The 15,164-nt window shown below is 35.9% G+C and overlaps 1 protein-coding gene across 2 annotated transcripts; it reads right to left on the reverse strand.

Moving 5' to 3' along the window:
* Positions 1–2,107: 2,107 nt before the first annotated feature.
* On the reverse strand, positions 2,108–7,140 carry LOC113300365 (phosphate transporter PHO1 homolog 5-like). Of its 2 annotated transcripts, XM_026549587.1 has the most exons (11): positions 6,238–6,509; positions 5,549–5,611; positions 4,971–5,377; positions 4,666–4,867; positions 4,463–4,583; positions 4,115–4,373; positions 3,925–4,029; positions 3,759–3,803; positions 3,483–3,632; positions 2,966–3,381; positions 2,108–2,828 (listed from the first exon to the last, which is right to left on the reverse strand). In XM_026549587.1, the coding sequence occupies exons 3-11, from the start codon at positions 5,364–5,366 to the stop codon at positions 2,729–2,731; spliced, it is 1,794 nt and encodes a 597-aa protein (XP_026405372.1). In that variant the 5' UTR covers positions 5,367–5,377; positions 5,549–5,611; positions 6,238–6,509; the 3' UTR covers positions 2,108–2,728. The 2 variants fall into 2 exon arrangements, with proteins under 2 accessions (XP_026405372.1, XP_026405371.1); XM_026549586.1 differs by lacking the exon at positions 5,549–5,611 and having other exon boundaries at positions 6,238–7,140.
* Positions 7,141–15,164: the final 8,024 nt, after the last annotated feature.

Raw genomic sequence — 15,164 nt, forward strand, 5'->3', positions numbered from 1 at the left:
AGTGGCTTGTACCACCCTCAAAGGTTCAAAGAGAAGAAAAGAAAAAGAAAATAAGTTGCAAACAACTTCTTAAATTACAAATAATTGAAATAAATTTTAGGCCAGCTAGCCATGACATCCTAAAACGATGGTGTTCGTAAGTCATGAAAGCCGGATACCCCAAATAATTGCCACAGAAATCATGGATCAGATTTGATATTCCTGTTTTGAGTTGAAAGATACATTCCAAGAAAACAACATTGTGAAAATATCATCAGGCTTAGTGAAATGCCAATTTAACTTGTGCTTGAAATGATCCCAAACTTTTATTGTGAATTCACAATGAAGAAAAAGATGATTAGTTGTTTCATGACAAGAACAAAACAGGCAACTCTGAGGAACTTCAATGCCTCTTCCTGCAAGCATATCTCTAGTTGAAAGGTTGCTGTGAGCAAGAGTCCATAAAAAGAAGCAAATCTTAGGAGGACATTTCAGATTCCAGATGTACTTAAAAATGTGAGATCGAGAATTGTCAGTAACATCTTGAGTTAAAGCATCATAGGCAGATTTCACAGTAAAAATTCCTTGACCTCCTAAATTCCACACAATTTCATCATCTGCATTGGAATTAAGAGAAACCAAATGCAAATGTCTCTGCAAATCTTCAAGCTCAGTTATGACAATTTGCCTTCTAGGAGTCTCAAAATTCCACTGATGTTCCTCTTTTTGAAATATTTCTGCAACAGTTTTGTTTTTAGCTCTTGAAATTGCAAAAAAGGTTTGGATATTTCAAATACAAAAGAACATCCATAAGTCACTTATCCATTCAAAAACGGATACTACTACCATATTTAGCTTTGAACTCTGCATGATTTCTAAATATGAAATTACACTGCATGATACCCTTCCACACTGACTTCTCAGAAGTGCTTTTTGGAATATTAGAGAGTCAATTCAAAGAATTAGATCAATATTTTTCATACACAATCTCTCTCCATAATAACACGTCTTTCTCAGTAGCATACCTCCATTTCCATTTAGTTAAAAGAGCTCGTTTCACCTTTTGAAGACCTTTAATTTCCAAACCATCAAATTTTTTTCTTTTACACAACACTGGCCATTTCATTAAATGCATTTTCTTTCTTCCTTTATTATCACGCCACAAAAAATCTCTCATAATTTTTTCAATCTTTTTAATAACTGACACATGTATGACAACCAAAGACATGGATAAAGTCGTATAAATTGGGATTGCTTAAATGTACCTGATGCTTTCATTTTGACTTTCTGTTGCAAGCGTTACGTGGATAAAGTCAAATCATCTTTTTCAATCGGATTGCTTAAATTGTAATAAGCATCGTTGCTTATATCAGCTGTTGTCTGGATATTGTTTATACTAGAACAGCTACCACAGTGGGGAGGGCCGATCGAAGAAAAAATGAAACACTGCTGCAATTGGAGTCATTGGACATTAAAAGAAAATTTATGCCTAAAACAGAGGGAGTATATCGTTTTATTAGTTGGAACGGAAAATTAGTTGATGCATAAACCAAAATATGGTTACATAATGTGTTATGTATCTTTTGTGGTGGTTTGCATAATGACTATGAAATTAATTTTTGAAAATTGTGCCTAAAATGATAAACACCTCCGAATTTTTCGTAAAAACTTTAGATTCGATATTGTTGTTTGTAATCATTGTGTAGATCTCTTTAAAATCTTTCCGAAGAGACAAAATTGGTGAAATTCCAAGGCATGGATTTTTAAATATGTTATATTCTAGTTTGTTTGTCAATTATACCCCTGAAAAAATATGATACATAAGGATTTGGTTTATTAAGGAAAATATCTAATACCTATTTGTCATTCCTCTTCGGTTTATTTACAAAAATGTCTAATATCTATTTGCCCTTCTTCTTCGGTTTATTTATGAAAATGTTTAAAAGGAAAAAAAGAAAATTTTGATTCGGATGGGCGTTTTTGATTTTTCGGCCCGGAACATTTCCAATCTTTTTGTGTCAATTTATCACTTACATTTTACAAAAAAGTGACCATATAGAAGGTCCTCCCTCCCTCGCTTCGCTCGGCCCAATTATTTTCGCGCATTGTGCACGCCTCTTCAGCTAACTTTTTTATTTTTCTGAAAGTAAACCGGATTCATATAATAACATAGAAGATACGTACAAAATTGGGGATACTTCTAGAACAATTCCTGAAGGAAACGTATCTCATTCCATGGTTGCATGAGATTTTCTAACGAACTTGGCTAAAGTATCTGCCTGCTTATTCCATTCCCTATTTACATTCATACATTTAGATTTTACAAACGAGGAAATGCCAACTTTACAGTTATGCACAATTGGAAAAAAAAATCCAGTGCAGTGGTGAAGGAGCTTCAATTGAGCTTTACATGAGATACTTCAGTAAAAGACTTGCATCTTCCTCGAAACAAGTAGGAATTAACACTTGGTTCCAAAGTTGTTGGGTTTTAGACTCTCTAATCTCTCTCCCAAGCACGGTTTTTACTATTTATTTTTTCTTTAAAATTGTGTGTCATTTTGTTCTTTTTTTTCGTAAGAGTTGATTAAATGTCTCATGTGGTACTCGCTTGGGGGTGTTTCTCTGTTTTTTTCATTCTTGATCATTATCAAGCTCTAGGAATCATCCGAATGTCATCCTTGAGCCTATGTAGTCTAATTTTTCGATCATGGCACACATCATGAAGCTCATTCTAATGAAAACTGGCTACTCACTCATCTTTATCTTCCAACTCGTGATAGTTGAAAGGGAGAGGTACGGTTGTGAACGCACGAAACTTGCCAACGTTGTTTAGGTGTTCATTCTCTATCCTGAAAATCAAAGAAAACCATAATACTACCCATGAGTAACAAGAAGGTTATCGAAACTTCCATGAGAACTCTAAAGCAAAAAATAAGTTCAAATTTGATTAATTAACTAAAAATTGTAGAAGGCAAAAAGTACATACCTGAAGAAATTCCATACACCCCGACGAAAGATCTCTAGGCATGCAACAACAACAACCATAGCTTCTTTATGTAGGAAAGAAACTTGAATGTTCAACACAGTTTGTAGCCACGCAAATCTCAGCAGCACATCCATTACCATTATTCCGTAATAAACACTTTTATGTGGAACAAGAAGCTTGTCTCTCAACCAAGGGTTCTTCGAATTCTTTTGAAGGAGTCCCCAGTCAAAAACAATATCCCAATATATAGCAATGATAGCTGCACTGATCGCGCTTATCCAAGCCATTACGTACAGTTCTGTTGTATGTCTTTTACCGTAAGCCGTTACCAGGCTCACAGACAAAACAATACTTAAGTATTTGAAACCATTAATTCCCTGCATTCCATCCTTTTCTTCAAAATATCGTCGAAAACACTACAAACAAGGAAAAAAACAATATTCGTATTAATTTTGATTCCTATCTACAGATTTTCATAAACCCAAACTCATTGAGGATGGCTCAGTAAGATAGAAACCTGTAAGGCGCGTAACCAAAATGGAAATGCAGCCAAGGCGATATAGAATGAATTGTAAACAACGTCTGCTTTGCAATTGGTCTCTCTCCTTTTGTAGTCACCCGAACCATAATAACATATGTAAAACGCAACACTTCTAAGAGCTTGGCCCTGATAGAATCATAGATTAACAAAAAACATGGTCAGTCTTAGTTTAACTTGTTGCTTCAAATTAACGACCTCCATAGACAGGCGCACAAAGTAAACTAGTTGACCAGCATGAGATTATCAACCAACCTGACTACTTAGCTGATCTGCCAACATGAAATCCGATAGAGTGACCTACTCCGCAGAAAGAAAGAAAATAAAAAAGAATCAGATTAAAAAGATCAGACTGCAATTGGTACAAAATACATTGCATTTTCTGGCTTATTTTTTACAGGAGAAAATGTTTTTTACTTACCCTGTACAAAGGTGCACTGATAGCTCGGAATGTAGTCCGCAACAGGAAGATACGACTAGAGCGATATACAATATTGAACGGACAAACTATTATGAGAACTATAGCCTGCAAACAAGATTGAGAAATTGTTAGCTAGTTAAAAAATGGAATCCTAAAATAAGTGCGACGGTTTTGTTATATAATCACTTACTGAAACTAATGCCAGAGGAAGTAGTTCTCTGATCGCTTTGTACTTTTTCGTTGATATATCCAATTCCATGTCTAGGTTAGCAAGTACACATGCAAGTGCAGCTGTTGCAAGAATTGTACTTAATAAAAAGACTTCTCTGTATCCAAGTTCTGTTCCTTGCTTGTAACCAAATATGAACGGGTAATTGATTCGATACCGCTTCCAAAAGTATATGGCTGCTGCATACAAAAGCATGTGTAGGACTAGAAATCCAAATAAACTGCAACAGGAAAGTTCAAACAATGTGAGTTGCTAATTAGAACGTCTGATGAGCACATTACTTTCAGATAAAGCAACAGGTTAATTTACCTGTAGAGTGGAAACATAGTTTCCATGTACTGCGTAAAGCCATCCTTGTTTATGACATTTCTAAGATTTATGACCAAAATTAGGCATATTAGAAGCGATATTGCGCAGCCAGAAAATAAACCTGCAAATAAAGCAGCAGAGGTTAACAATAAATATATTAAATCGGAGATTTCACATTTGATGATATTAAAAGTAGTTTTTACCTGAGGAAAATGTTGTTACATGTCTTTCTTTCTTTTTTTTCGATCTCAAGATGTTCATTCCTTCGCTACGGTTAGACTTCGAAAAGTGTTTGATGAATGAAGCCTCCACTCTGTCCATTAGCCTAGTAACATCGTCAGAGCTACCTATGTAAGAGTTATCCACCATGTGCAAGTATATTTTTGATGCATGTCTTGATGTTATCTGCAAAAATATGACTAAATTAGTTACAAAATGTTGCGAAAATGCTAAGTAATTTAGATGCATATCTTGATTTTATCAGCTCTTCCATAACTATTAGTATTACCTTGTCATATTTCTTCATGGTCTTGGAAAATGCTAAGAGATTTAGATAACTAAAACTTTTCAGAAGTTGAAGTTTGTGATAGAAATGAACGAATGCAGACTGTAGTTGTTCTTCAGCTTTCTTCAAGTTTTTTTTGTTAAAACTCAAATTATTCTTTCGTTTCTTCTTGAGGATGCCTTTTATCGTCGAACGTGGAGTTCCAGATGGGCTGTTGATCTTCACAGTACTCAAAAGCTCCAAATGAGCTGGTATTATGATCTTTAAAGGCTTCTCTTCACCTTCCTCATCTTCTTCATTTTGTTTTTCCTGTTCCACGTCATCATCGTTGCTCGGTTCATATTCTCCGACAGAACTTCCACGGGTACTTGTTTCATTACTTTCTTGTATCACTTCCATATGCTCTGTTACTGCACATTTTTTACCAGAAAAGAGATTAATTTAACAAAATTTCTTCCCTAACCGTGTAACAAACAATTTCAAAACCGCTTTGCATTTGTGTAAGACCCACTATTGCTTTAAAATATGTTCTGTTTTATTTTTTTTTATTGGGGACAACAAATTTGAGATAGTATATATACCTTTACTACACTGGCCACTACCTCTATTCTACTGACCATATATATTTTACACCCTGCTTACACCTGTGAGCTCAAATGCATATGATCAGTAATAATTTCCCAAGACAAGTTCATCGCCGTATGTCCCGTTATTCAAAAATTATAATTCACTTGCAAAGGACAAATTTTACAATTCTGTATTTCGAATTATAATATTAACAGGAATTAAAAAAGAAAGATCCGAGGTTAACCAACAGGTTTCGTTAAAATTAAAGAAAAATAGCGATTAAATAAATCCGTTAAATTTTTATGAGAATCATTGAAAAATATTTTACAAGAAAATTAGTTCCTACTTGTTATTCATTTGGTCTCACTAGAAAAATTATTGCGCCTTTTAGTATGAGCCTGGTGGTTTCTTTGCCTAGCTTCGGGCCCGGACTAGCCAGAGTCGGGAGCACATGTGTCAACCAAATTCTTTAACTCATCAACACATTTGGTCGGTATCTTAAAGTATAAGACTGCAAGGTTGCTAAATTCTAAAAGATTACCAACATACATATAAAATAAAATAATTTTCACCACCCGATCCGGTAATAATAATTGGTAACCCAGTGAGTGACCCACTGTAGGAGCCCGGAGTTATATTGCCAGTTTCAGGACAACTTAGGAATTAAATTGACCAACATATAGAGTAATGAAAAACCACTTACCGGAGCTTTCAGTACTGCTGGAGTCGCCCTTAGGTGAAGTGACAGAAAATGCCGAAGCAGATCTAGCGATTTCTTTACAGAGCTGTTCGAATTTTCCTTGATCAGGATGCTCAACTTTAACTCTAAAAGCAACTAAAGCATCCATTTGTTTAGTCAAAACAGCAGCTTCATTCATAACTTCATCCACTTTGTCTCTGTAAAACTTATTAACCGCGTTGAACTCCTCGTCAAGTGTCTTAAAGAAAGCTACTTCATATTCTCCTCCATCTTCGTTTGACATCAAGAACTTCGTCTCATATTTTTCATAATTTTGATTTGATTGAGGTTCTCCTTGTTCTAAGTCATGATGATGATGACCTCGCATTGATTGCACTAATATCACTGGTTCTTCGTCGTGGTGAAATATACCATGATGGTGATTATTATTTTGATGATGATGATGATGATGGCCGTTATTGGTACTGGTTGTAGTACCGTTGATACTTTTAGAAGTGGTGATACTAGGGACGCTACGAGCAACCACTAGTCCACTAAAGCTTCTGTAAAGAGTAGAAATTCCAGCACCAACAGGGTTATGATGATGATGGTGATGATGATGTTGATGAGTAGCGTGAGAATGATGTTGTGGTGGAGTGTTGAATTTGAAACGTTTAAGATCCTCAAGTATGAGCCTGAGGGATGTGTAATCCATGTAAGCTCCTTGCCATTCCGGCACCATTTGTGACCTCATCTCTTTCTCAAACTTCATCTTTCTAGCTCTCTGATAACTCACTGGTGATAACTAGCAAAGGTTATCCCTCCTTTTAAAATATCTCTCTAAGTTTTATAGAGAATCTGAGATGTACACATGAAGTATTTATAATGATAATAATGGAAGAAGATAGCTTCTAGTTCTACTAGACTGATCTTTATTTCCCGGAAGCAACAGAGAAATTAGTGGTTGAATTTCGATTGGACTTACGTGTATTGGTCCCTACGCGATTAAGTTGCGTTGCGGGCTGCGTTTTGCTCGTTTTTTTTTTATTCTTGGGAAAAAAGTAATTGAGAAATAGTATTTGATGCAAAAAAATTCTAGAACTTTTTTCGGAGAGGATTACACCGTGTGAGAAAAAGATAGGATTACGCTCCATTTCAGCACATCACCATTCTCAATATCGCTGGATTCTCTCATGACATTATTGACATGATAACCTGCATTTAATCCAGGATTTCTTTTTTAGGGAAGTAATTTATTCTCTAAGGTTTTTCCAAGAATGATCCCGTGTGGAAGAGTGTTAAGATTGTATATACACTTTAAAATATTATCACTCCCCCACGAAAAATTTTCAAATCACAATTGGATTCTCTTAAGAAATTATTGATAGACGAAATTATTTAGGGGATAAGATAATCTAAAGTCATTTCTTTTGCAATATGGGTCATTTTGTTTTTATCCTGTTTGATGTCCCTATTCATTGATTCGCGTGATTTAGTTCCATAAAAAAGCTAAAAGCTAAAAGGAAATTCCAAATTTGGATATATAAATGGCTCATTCCAAATTTGACATGAACCAAGTCCAATTTGTGCATTGAATATGACGCAACTGAAATCGTTATGAAGTAGTCATTAGTCAAATCCACGCATTAGTTCACCAAACAATCAGACATGGTCCTTTCTTAATGAAAGATCACTTGGTAATCAGGTCATTTTTTCCAAATTTCTGTTTGATTAATAGAAGAAATACTACTTATTAATAAGGTTTCAACTTTTGATCAAATATAAATAACATAAAAATTCAACTTTTTCACTAGATAATTGTTGAATGATTAATTCATAATATTTTCAGTCGTACGACGTTAAGAACTTCTCCTTCCACAATAATAATTTAAAGGAACTTTGAAATTTTACTTGTTCTCTTATTATAACAACTCCCTGTGAATGTTCGTTGATTTCGTAGTAACACAGTGTTCAACTAAATACAGGAGCCATGTAAAAAAAATTCTGATAACAAAAACACTAAAATATCACTTATTTACTCATTTGATTAGAGCAAGTTTAAGATACGCCGTGTAAGCCCCGCGTTAAAACAAACAAGAGATAAGATTTTTGAACTCAATCCATTAGTTCTACACACGTCTACTTTAATAACATTCTATCTATATGTCATTAACATATAGGTGTGGCGCCTAGCCGTCCACAAATTCAGCAAGTTCATCCAAAATTCAAGTGGGATATGATTTACCTCAGCTTGAACATCCTCGTCCGATGGAATTCCGGTACAAAGACTGTTATTTACACTTTGCTTCAATATGATTTTGTAACTGATGAATTCAGGAGTATCACATACCCTCCTATAATAACCTCGTAGTAGTTTCATAAATTTCATGTTTAAAAAAAAATGATCAGTAGGCTTAGTAAGTGCTGTGCGTGCTCTTCCAACTTGCTACCTTCACTGCAATTTTCATGAAAAGCCATATGCTTTAGCAATGTTGTTCACATTTCAAAAGTTGGACCTTTTCTTTTTTGATTGAAAGGGAGAATCATATTAAGAGAAAGAATGTAAAAGAATTAACAAAGAGAACAAAAATAAAGCAAATTACATAATTATCACTTGTTAATTTCAAAAGTTGTACTTTTTGCTTTTCTTATGACTTCCCTTTACGACATTATTATGTAGATTACAGAAGACTAGACCAGAAGGTGAGCGTTGTGCAGTGTTTTCTTTTTGACATTTATTTTGACTACTGTAGTATTAAGGTCTGAAGTCTATTCTCCAAGGAACTGTTATCAATAACGTCTCGGGATGCTTTAAGAGGAGATGGTTACGTGCGTACCATGGCCAAGACTTTATGATACTAGGGTATGACAGGGGTGTCAACGGTTGAGTACTGATGCCGCTCGACAACGCTTTAAAATTTGAGCATTGCACTTTTCTGCTAGTTGCTACGATGGGACCAAAATTACAAGTCACCGGAGTTAAAGATGGATGTAAGCCTGTGCTGAAACAACCAACAAACAACCAGAAATGCTGGAGCATAAATTCAAGAGTAGATAAGTATTTAAGTTTCAACCCATTTCTATTGTAACAGGTCACATGCGGCAGCGGTTTTGCGTCATTAATAGGTGCGGCCCCTAGCCATCCACCGCGCATTAACAACAGGGATCGTATTAGGGCCGTGTCTCCGTTGATTTTTTTACGAGAGAGACATCAAACTATTGTTGTCTCTAATCTCTCTATTTTATTTATTTTTTTCTTCTTCTATACTACTGTGGTACGTAATTTTCAAATTTCAACGAGATAAATCCCAATTGTGACATCGAAGGGATAATTATTAATGTGCCGCGACTAGTGATGCATGAGTCACAAATAGACCCACGTTTGGATGGAGGAGTAATTCACCGGTGTGAGAGTAGTTATCCAGGGGTTGTCGTGTTCTATGAATGGTGTGATTAAATATGAAAATACAGCCCAAAATACAGTATGTCATGATTGGACAGATGGTCCTTTTTTCTTTTCTAATTCAATTCATAAATAGTTCCTCGATCTTTTATTTTTTCCACGTGAATTGCCCGTGACTTTTTAGCCTGGAAAATGCTAAGTTGCTAATGAGAGAGGTTTGATGGACAATCTTAAAAGGACACCATCTTACAAGATTTCTACTAATATTTTTTAGAGCCCAAATAACAATGAATTTGATGCAGATATTTTAGTGATATGTTTTTTTTAATGAAACTCGACAATCCTACCAAAAAAATGAGCATAATCCAACACGTATAACACCACCATCTATCGCTTTGAAAAATCAATCGTTGGAAATTAACGGTCGATGGTCTATGCTCAGTTTTAGTATGAATAAAGATTTTAATAAAAGGAATGTATGATCAACATATTAGTTCAAATTCATTATCATTTGGATAATAAAGCAAAAATGGGTGTAAATCTTGTAAGATAGTGTCCATGAATCCTCACTCATCGCTAACAACCTTTAAGTTTGTCTTTTTTTTTTCTTTCTTTCTTTGAAGCATGGGTTATATTAAGGTTATTTGTTGTTTGGTACTTAGGTTTTGGCCAGTTTTAGTGTTTGATCTAACATTTGTCCAGGTTGGTATTTGGTTCGTGGAGAAAACTATGACTTGAAGACTACTTTTGACCAATTTTTTGTCACTAAATAATAAATATTTAACAATATTAGTGAGCTTGGAGTACATAATTATTTTTGCTACTTATAAATGATCTGACTGTTGAGAATATGACGATCTAACGGATTAAAACATAACTCAATTTTTGCTCTTCCTTCTTTTTCGCTTCATCCCACAACCAGCACTATCACTCAAACCCTCTTTCCAAATCTTTCTTTTTTCTTTTTTTTTTTTTTTTTTGAAAAGACTTTATTTATAAGAAGGTAGTTACAATCCTAGAGTAGGACATTCCAAGTCTATCATTGTGTACAATATTTTGGAGGAAGTTTGGACAATTTGTTTCCCAGCTTATGGTCGTTGTTGGTTGTTGGAGTTGTTGTTTTACCGCGTGGTTGGCGAGTTTGTCTGCCGCTTGGTTTGCTTCCCTGAGTGTATATGATAGTTTGGTGTTTGGAATGTTCTGCATGAGAGCTTTAATTTCGATCAACATAGTTGTCAGGTACCATGGGTTTGGTTGTTGGGATTGCACCAGAGATAGTAGTGCTCGTGAGTCGACCTCGAACCAAACCTTGTCCCATTTTTGGTGTATTGCTGCTCGTAATGCCAGTAAAAACCCCCATGCTTCTGCTAGGATTGATGTGGTTATCCCTAAAGTTGTTGCCGTCGTCTTCAACATGTTTCCATCGCTATTCCTGCATATGAATCCTGCTCCCGCTGGTCCTGGATTTCCTTTTGATGCGCCATCAGTGTTTATTTTGATCCAGTCTGTTGTCGGTGCCATCCATCGTATGTAGATAGTAGTGGTGGTGCTACGTCGTTGTGGTTGTCTCGGTATTGTTGGGCCGTCTTCCATGATAGGTGCCATGTGGTTTTGGGCCCACTGATATTCATCGAACATTACTTTGATTATCTAGTACGTCTGCCATGGTGTCTGCCGTTTTCTTTTGTACACCGTTTCATTTCTTGCCAGCCATATATACCATGCTGTGAAACCCAATAAAGTTTTTGTTTCTTCTGAATTTGTGTTTAAGATCTCTTGTAAACTAGTTGGGTTAGCGATTTGTTGGTGTTATCGTTGTTGTTGCTGGTGTTGTTGTTGATGTTTCCACCGGTGTCGTTGTTGTTGTTGGTGTTGTTGGTGTTGTTGTTGTTGTTGTTGTTGTTGTTGTCGTTGTTGTAGTTGGGCTAGCGATTTCTTGGAGAGTTGTCGTTTGGACTTCTAGCTAGATGCGTCATGACCAATTTCCACATCGCCTTGGAGTTGGTGCAGTCGAAAATGAGATGTTGCTCTGATTCTTGTTGAGTATTGCATATTGGACAGTTGTTGGTGGTAGTGAGATGAAGTCTGTGTAGCCTTTAGAAGGTTTATAGGCCGTTGTTTGCGACTTTCCATATGAGAAGTCTCATTTTTGGTGGACATTTAAGCTTCCAGATCGCTTTAAAGTTCACAGATTGTTGAGAGGTGTTTTGGTTTGTTTGGGTGTTGATGTTGCTTGGTGCTGAGATGAGGTGGGTGTATCCTGATTTGGATGAATAGTTTCCATGTTTTGTACTTGGCCAGATGATTCTGTCAGGTATTGGGTGTGTGGGTAGGTGGATGTTCTTGATTTGTCAAGCCATGTCTCGGGGAAAGAAATGGTTAATTAGTGTGTGGTTCCATGAATTGGATGGTTGGTCGATGAGTTGTGCCACTAAGGTGTTTTGTGGAAGGTTATGGCTCGGGATTGGTGAATGGTTTGGTGGGTTATGTGGTACCCAGTATTTGTTGATTGTGGTGGTGAGGCCATCTCCAAGCTGATAGAAAACTAAAACCTACAAAACAGAAGACAGATTAGCTAGACATTTCCAAAAAAAGATGGCTGATGAGTGAGGCTTTGGGATTGAAATTGAGAGTGAAGGTATTGGTGGGAACTGTGTGTGGGGTGGGGTTATGTATTTTGGTGTGCAGATGGTTGACCAGATTGAGTTTGATTTATGGAGTTTCCATACACGCTTGAGACGTAGTGCTTGGTTTTGTTCCTTGCTTTTCCGTATACCTAACACTCCTAATACAATCGGTGTGGTTATCCTTTTCCAGCCTATAGGGTGCATTTTCCGTGCTTGGACATCATGCACCCAGAAAAATCTCTTGTGATCTTGTATATTTTGTTGTGTATTTCGCTTGGGAGATGTTGTGCTTGCATGACGTGATTTGCTGTAGGCGACAATGTTGTCTTGATTAAGACCAGCCTACCAGCCTGGTTAGCACATTTTGACATCCATCCTTTGGCTTTCCGCTCGATTCTATTTAGCAATTCCACAAACATGTGTGATGAGCTTCTCCCTCTCCTGAACTGGATACCAAGGTATATAGGTGGTTGGGAAGTGGTGCAGATGTTGAAAATGTTTCGTAATTGTTGGGAGATATCCGGATCCAATCTTGGATGGTGTATGATGGTTTATTTTCCTTTGTTGATAGCTTTCCCAGAGGAGGAGTAATATTTGTGCAGGATCTGTTGGAGTGCCAAGCATGAATTTTGGTCGGCATTGCAGGTGATCAACAAATCATCTGCATACATGAGGTGGAGGATTGAAGGTGATTTTTTTCCAATTCTTATGCCTTGTAGGGCTCCCTGATGCTCTAAGATGTCGAGGCTGGTTGACAGGACCTCAGCACAAAATATGAAGATGTACGGGGAGAGGGGATCGCCCTGTCGCAATCCCCTAGTTGGCTTAATGAATCCATGTGCCGAGCCATTGAGGTTGATGGAGTAAGATACCGACTTGATACAACTCATCACGTAGTCTTTAAACTTTGTTGGGAAACCCATCTTTATCAGCGTATTTTCAATAAACTCCAGTCGAGGCTGTCAAGCTTGAGCGCAATCTTAGGTTTTTTTGTGGGTTTGGTGCAATCTTTACAAATCTAATCTAACACCATACCTCCTCTAATATCATTATCACTCTAATCCAAAACCTCATATGTGGCATCATTGGCAGTTGATTAACAGGATGAACCTAAGGTTTTGATTTAGTGGGACAAGGGAAAAGATTGAAGATTAGGGTTATAATTTGACTTAGGGAAAGTGAAAAATGGATCCATTTAGAGGTTACATAATCATTTGAGTTAACCTATTCCACCCCATTTACAGAATCAATTTCATAGGAAAATGGTCTCAAGAATTTCATAAATTTAATTTTGGTTATAAAAAGCTATACATGTATCATTTATAATACAAAACAGGACGGCTTTTTGATCCTTGGACGATCGGATAACATTTTCAGAGACAAACAGGTGATCCGGCCATCTCAGTCTCATCTCAACTAAAGACATCTAGCGGTTGTGGTGTTTGTAACCTCCTTCCATTATGGAGATATTAATAACCCTCTTAATACAAAACATGATGGGTTTTTGAGCCTTGGACGGTCGGATAACATTTTCAGAGACAAACATGTGATCCGACCATCTCAGTCTCATCTCAGCTAAATACATCTAGCGGTTGTGGTGTTTGTAACCTCCTTCCATTATGGAGGTATTAATAACCCTCTTAATTAGTTTCTCATCAATTAAAGAAATAAATGTACCATTAAAAAAAACTGAAAAAATAAATGCTACAACCATGTTTTAACCATAGAAAAGTAAAAAGAAAAATTTAACCAAAAAAAAGGGAAAAAAAACTCCCACACAATTATTCGTTTCAAAAATACTAAAAATAATTTTCATTGTACTCATTGAATAATTTTTATAATATTGCCAAAAAATAAAAACATCAGAGTTACAATGTAGAACAATCATTTTGTACCATCCATAAAAAAGGACTCACCGATAATTTACTCTGACGTCATAGGCCTGATTTTAATTTTAGCAATCGAATAAGCCTATTTTCATCAACATGCAAAGGAATAAAAAATAAAATTAGAGTTTCAATGTGGAACAATCATTTTCTAGCATCCGTAACAAGTTTATTTTCGAATGAGACATTTAACCAATCGAAAGATGAACCTTGTTTTCATCCATATCATGACTATCTTTTCATCAGATTATTCCTGGGAACATTTGAGCATTCTTGATCAAGATCATAATTATCTTTTCATCAGATTTTAGTGTCATGAATAGTTTAATCAAGATCTGCAGCACAAACAAAAATAAGATCAACTCAAAATCAAAGAAGAGCAAAAAAAAAAAAAAAATCCTGATCAAGCAATTGAAAATAGTGTGTAGTGTGTACACATACATGTATAAAGACTTAATGCTAAAACACATCTCTATAAACATATATACTGGTTATTAGAAATCACTCCTCTGTTGATAATGGGATATGGAATCAAGTCATTTTTTCAGCCTTGGGAGCGTATCTTCTGATGGAAAAACGCATGTCTTTTGATGGAATCAAGTTATACTTTTTTTAATTTTTTTTTGGTGATCCACAACACAAACAGAAAAGAAAGAGCTCAAAAAGGAAACGTTACAAAAAGTTCCACCGTGATTCGGGCTAAAATTTAATCCATACACCGGATAATCAAGGTCTAAAGACTTATTTTGTAATGATATAACCACTGTTAGTACTAACCCGTGCTCAAAAAATGAAACGTTACGGTTCACCTTTCATTTTCCCTTTCTTTTAATTAGACCATAAACAGATCTTCTCCCCTATGTATGATCGGAATTAGAGCTAACTTTAATTTGTTCACTTACTTTCCTCCTCTATTTATCCTTTCTTACCCATAAATAAAATAAAACCGTCCATGTTATAAGGTCTACATGGACGAAATAGCTGCTCCTTTATGATTAACCCATTAAAAGAAAAACGTCAAAAAAATTGAATGTG

Source organism: Papaver somniferum, chromosome 7, assembly GCF_003573695.1.
Source record: "Papaver somniferum cultivar HN1 chromosome 7, ASM357369v1, whole genome shotgun sequence".
NCBI classification, from domain to species: Eukaryota; Viridiplantae; Streptophyta; class Magnoliopsida; order Ranunculales; family Papaveraceae; genus Papaver; species Papaver somniferum.

Coding starts and splice junctions, on each gene's coding strand:
- LOC113300365 (XM_026549586.1), bottom strand. CDS start 6,985: ATGAAGTTTGAGAAAGAGATGAGGTCACAAATGGTGCCGGAATGGCAA. Junction 3,804..3,924: donor TCAGTGCACCTTTGTACAGG/GTAAGTAAAAAA, acceptor TCTGCGGAGTAG/GTCACTCTATCGGATTTCAT. Junction 3,633..3,758: donor CAGATCAGCTAAGTAGTCAG/GTTGGTTGATAA, acceptor TGATTCTATCAG/GGCCAAGCTCTTAGAAGTGT.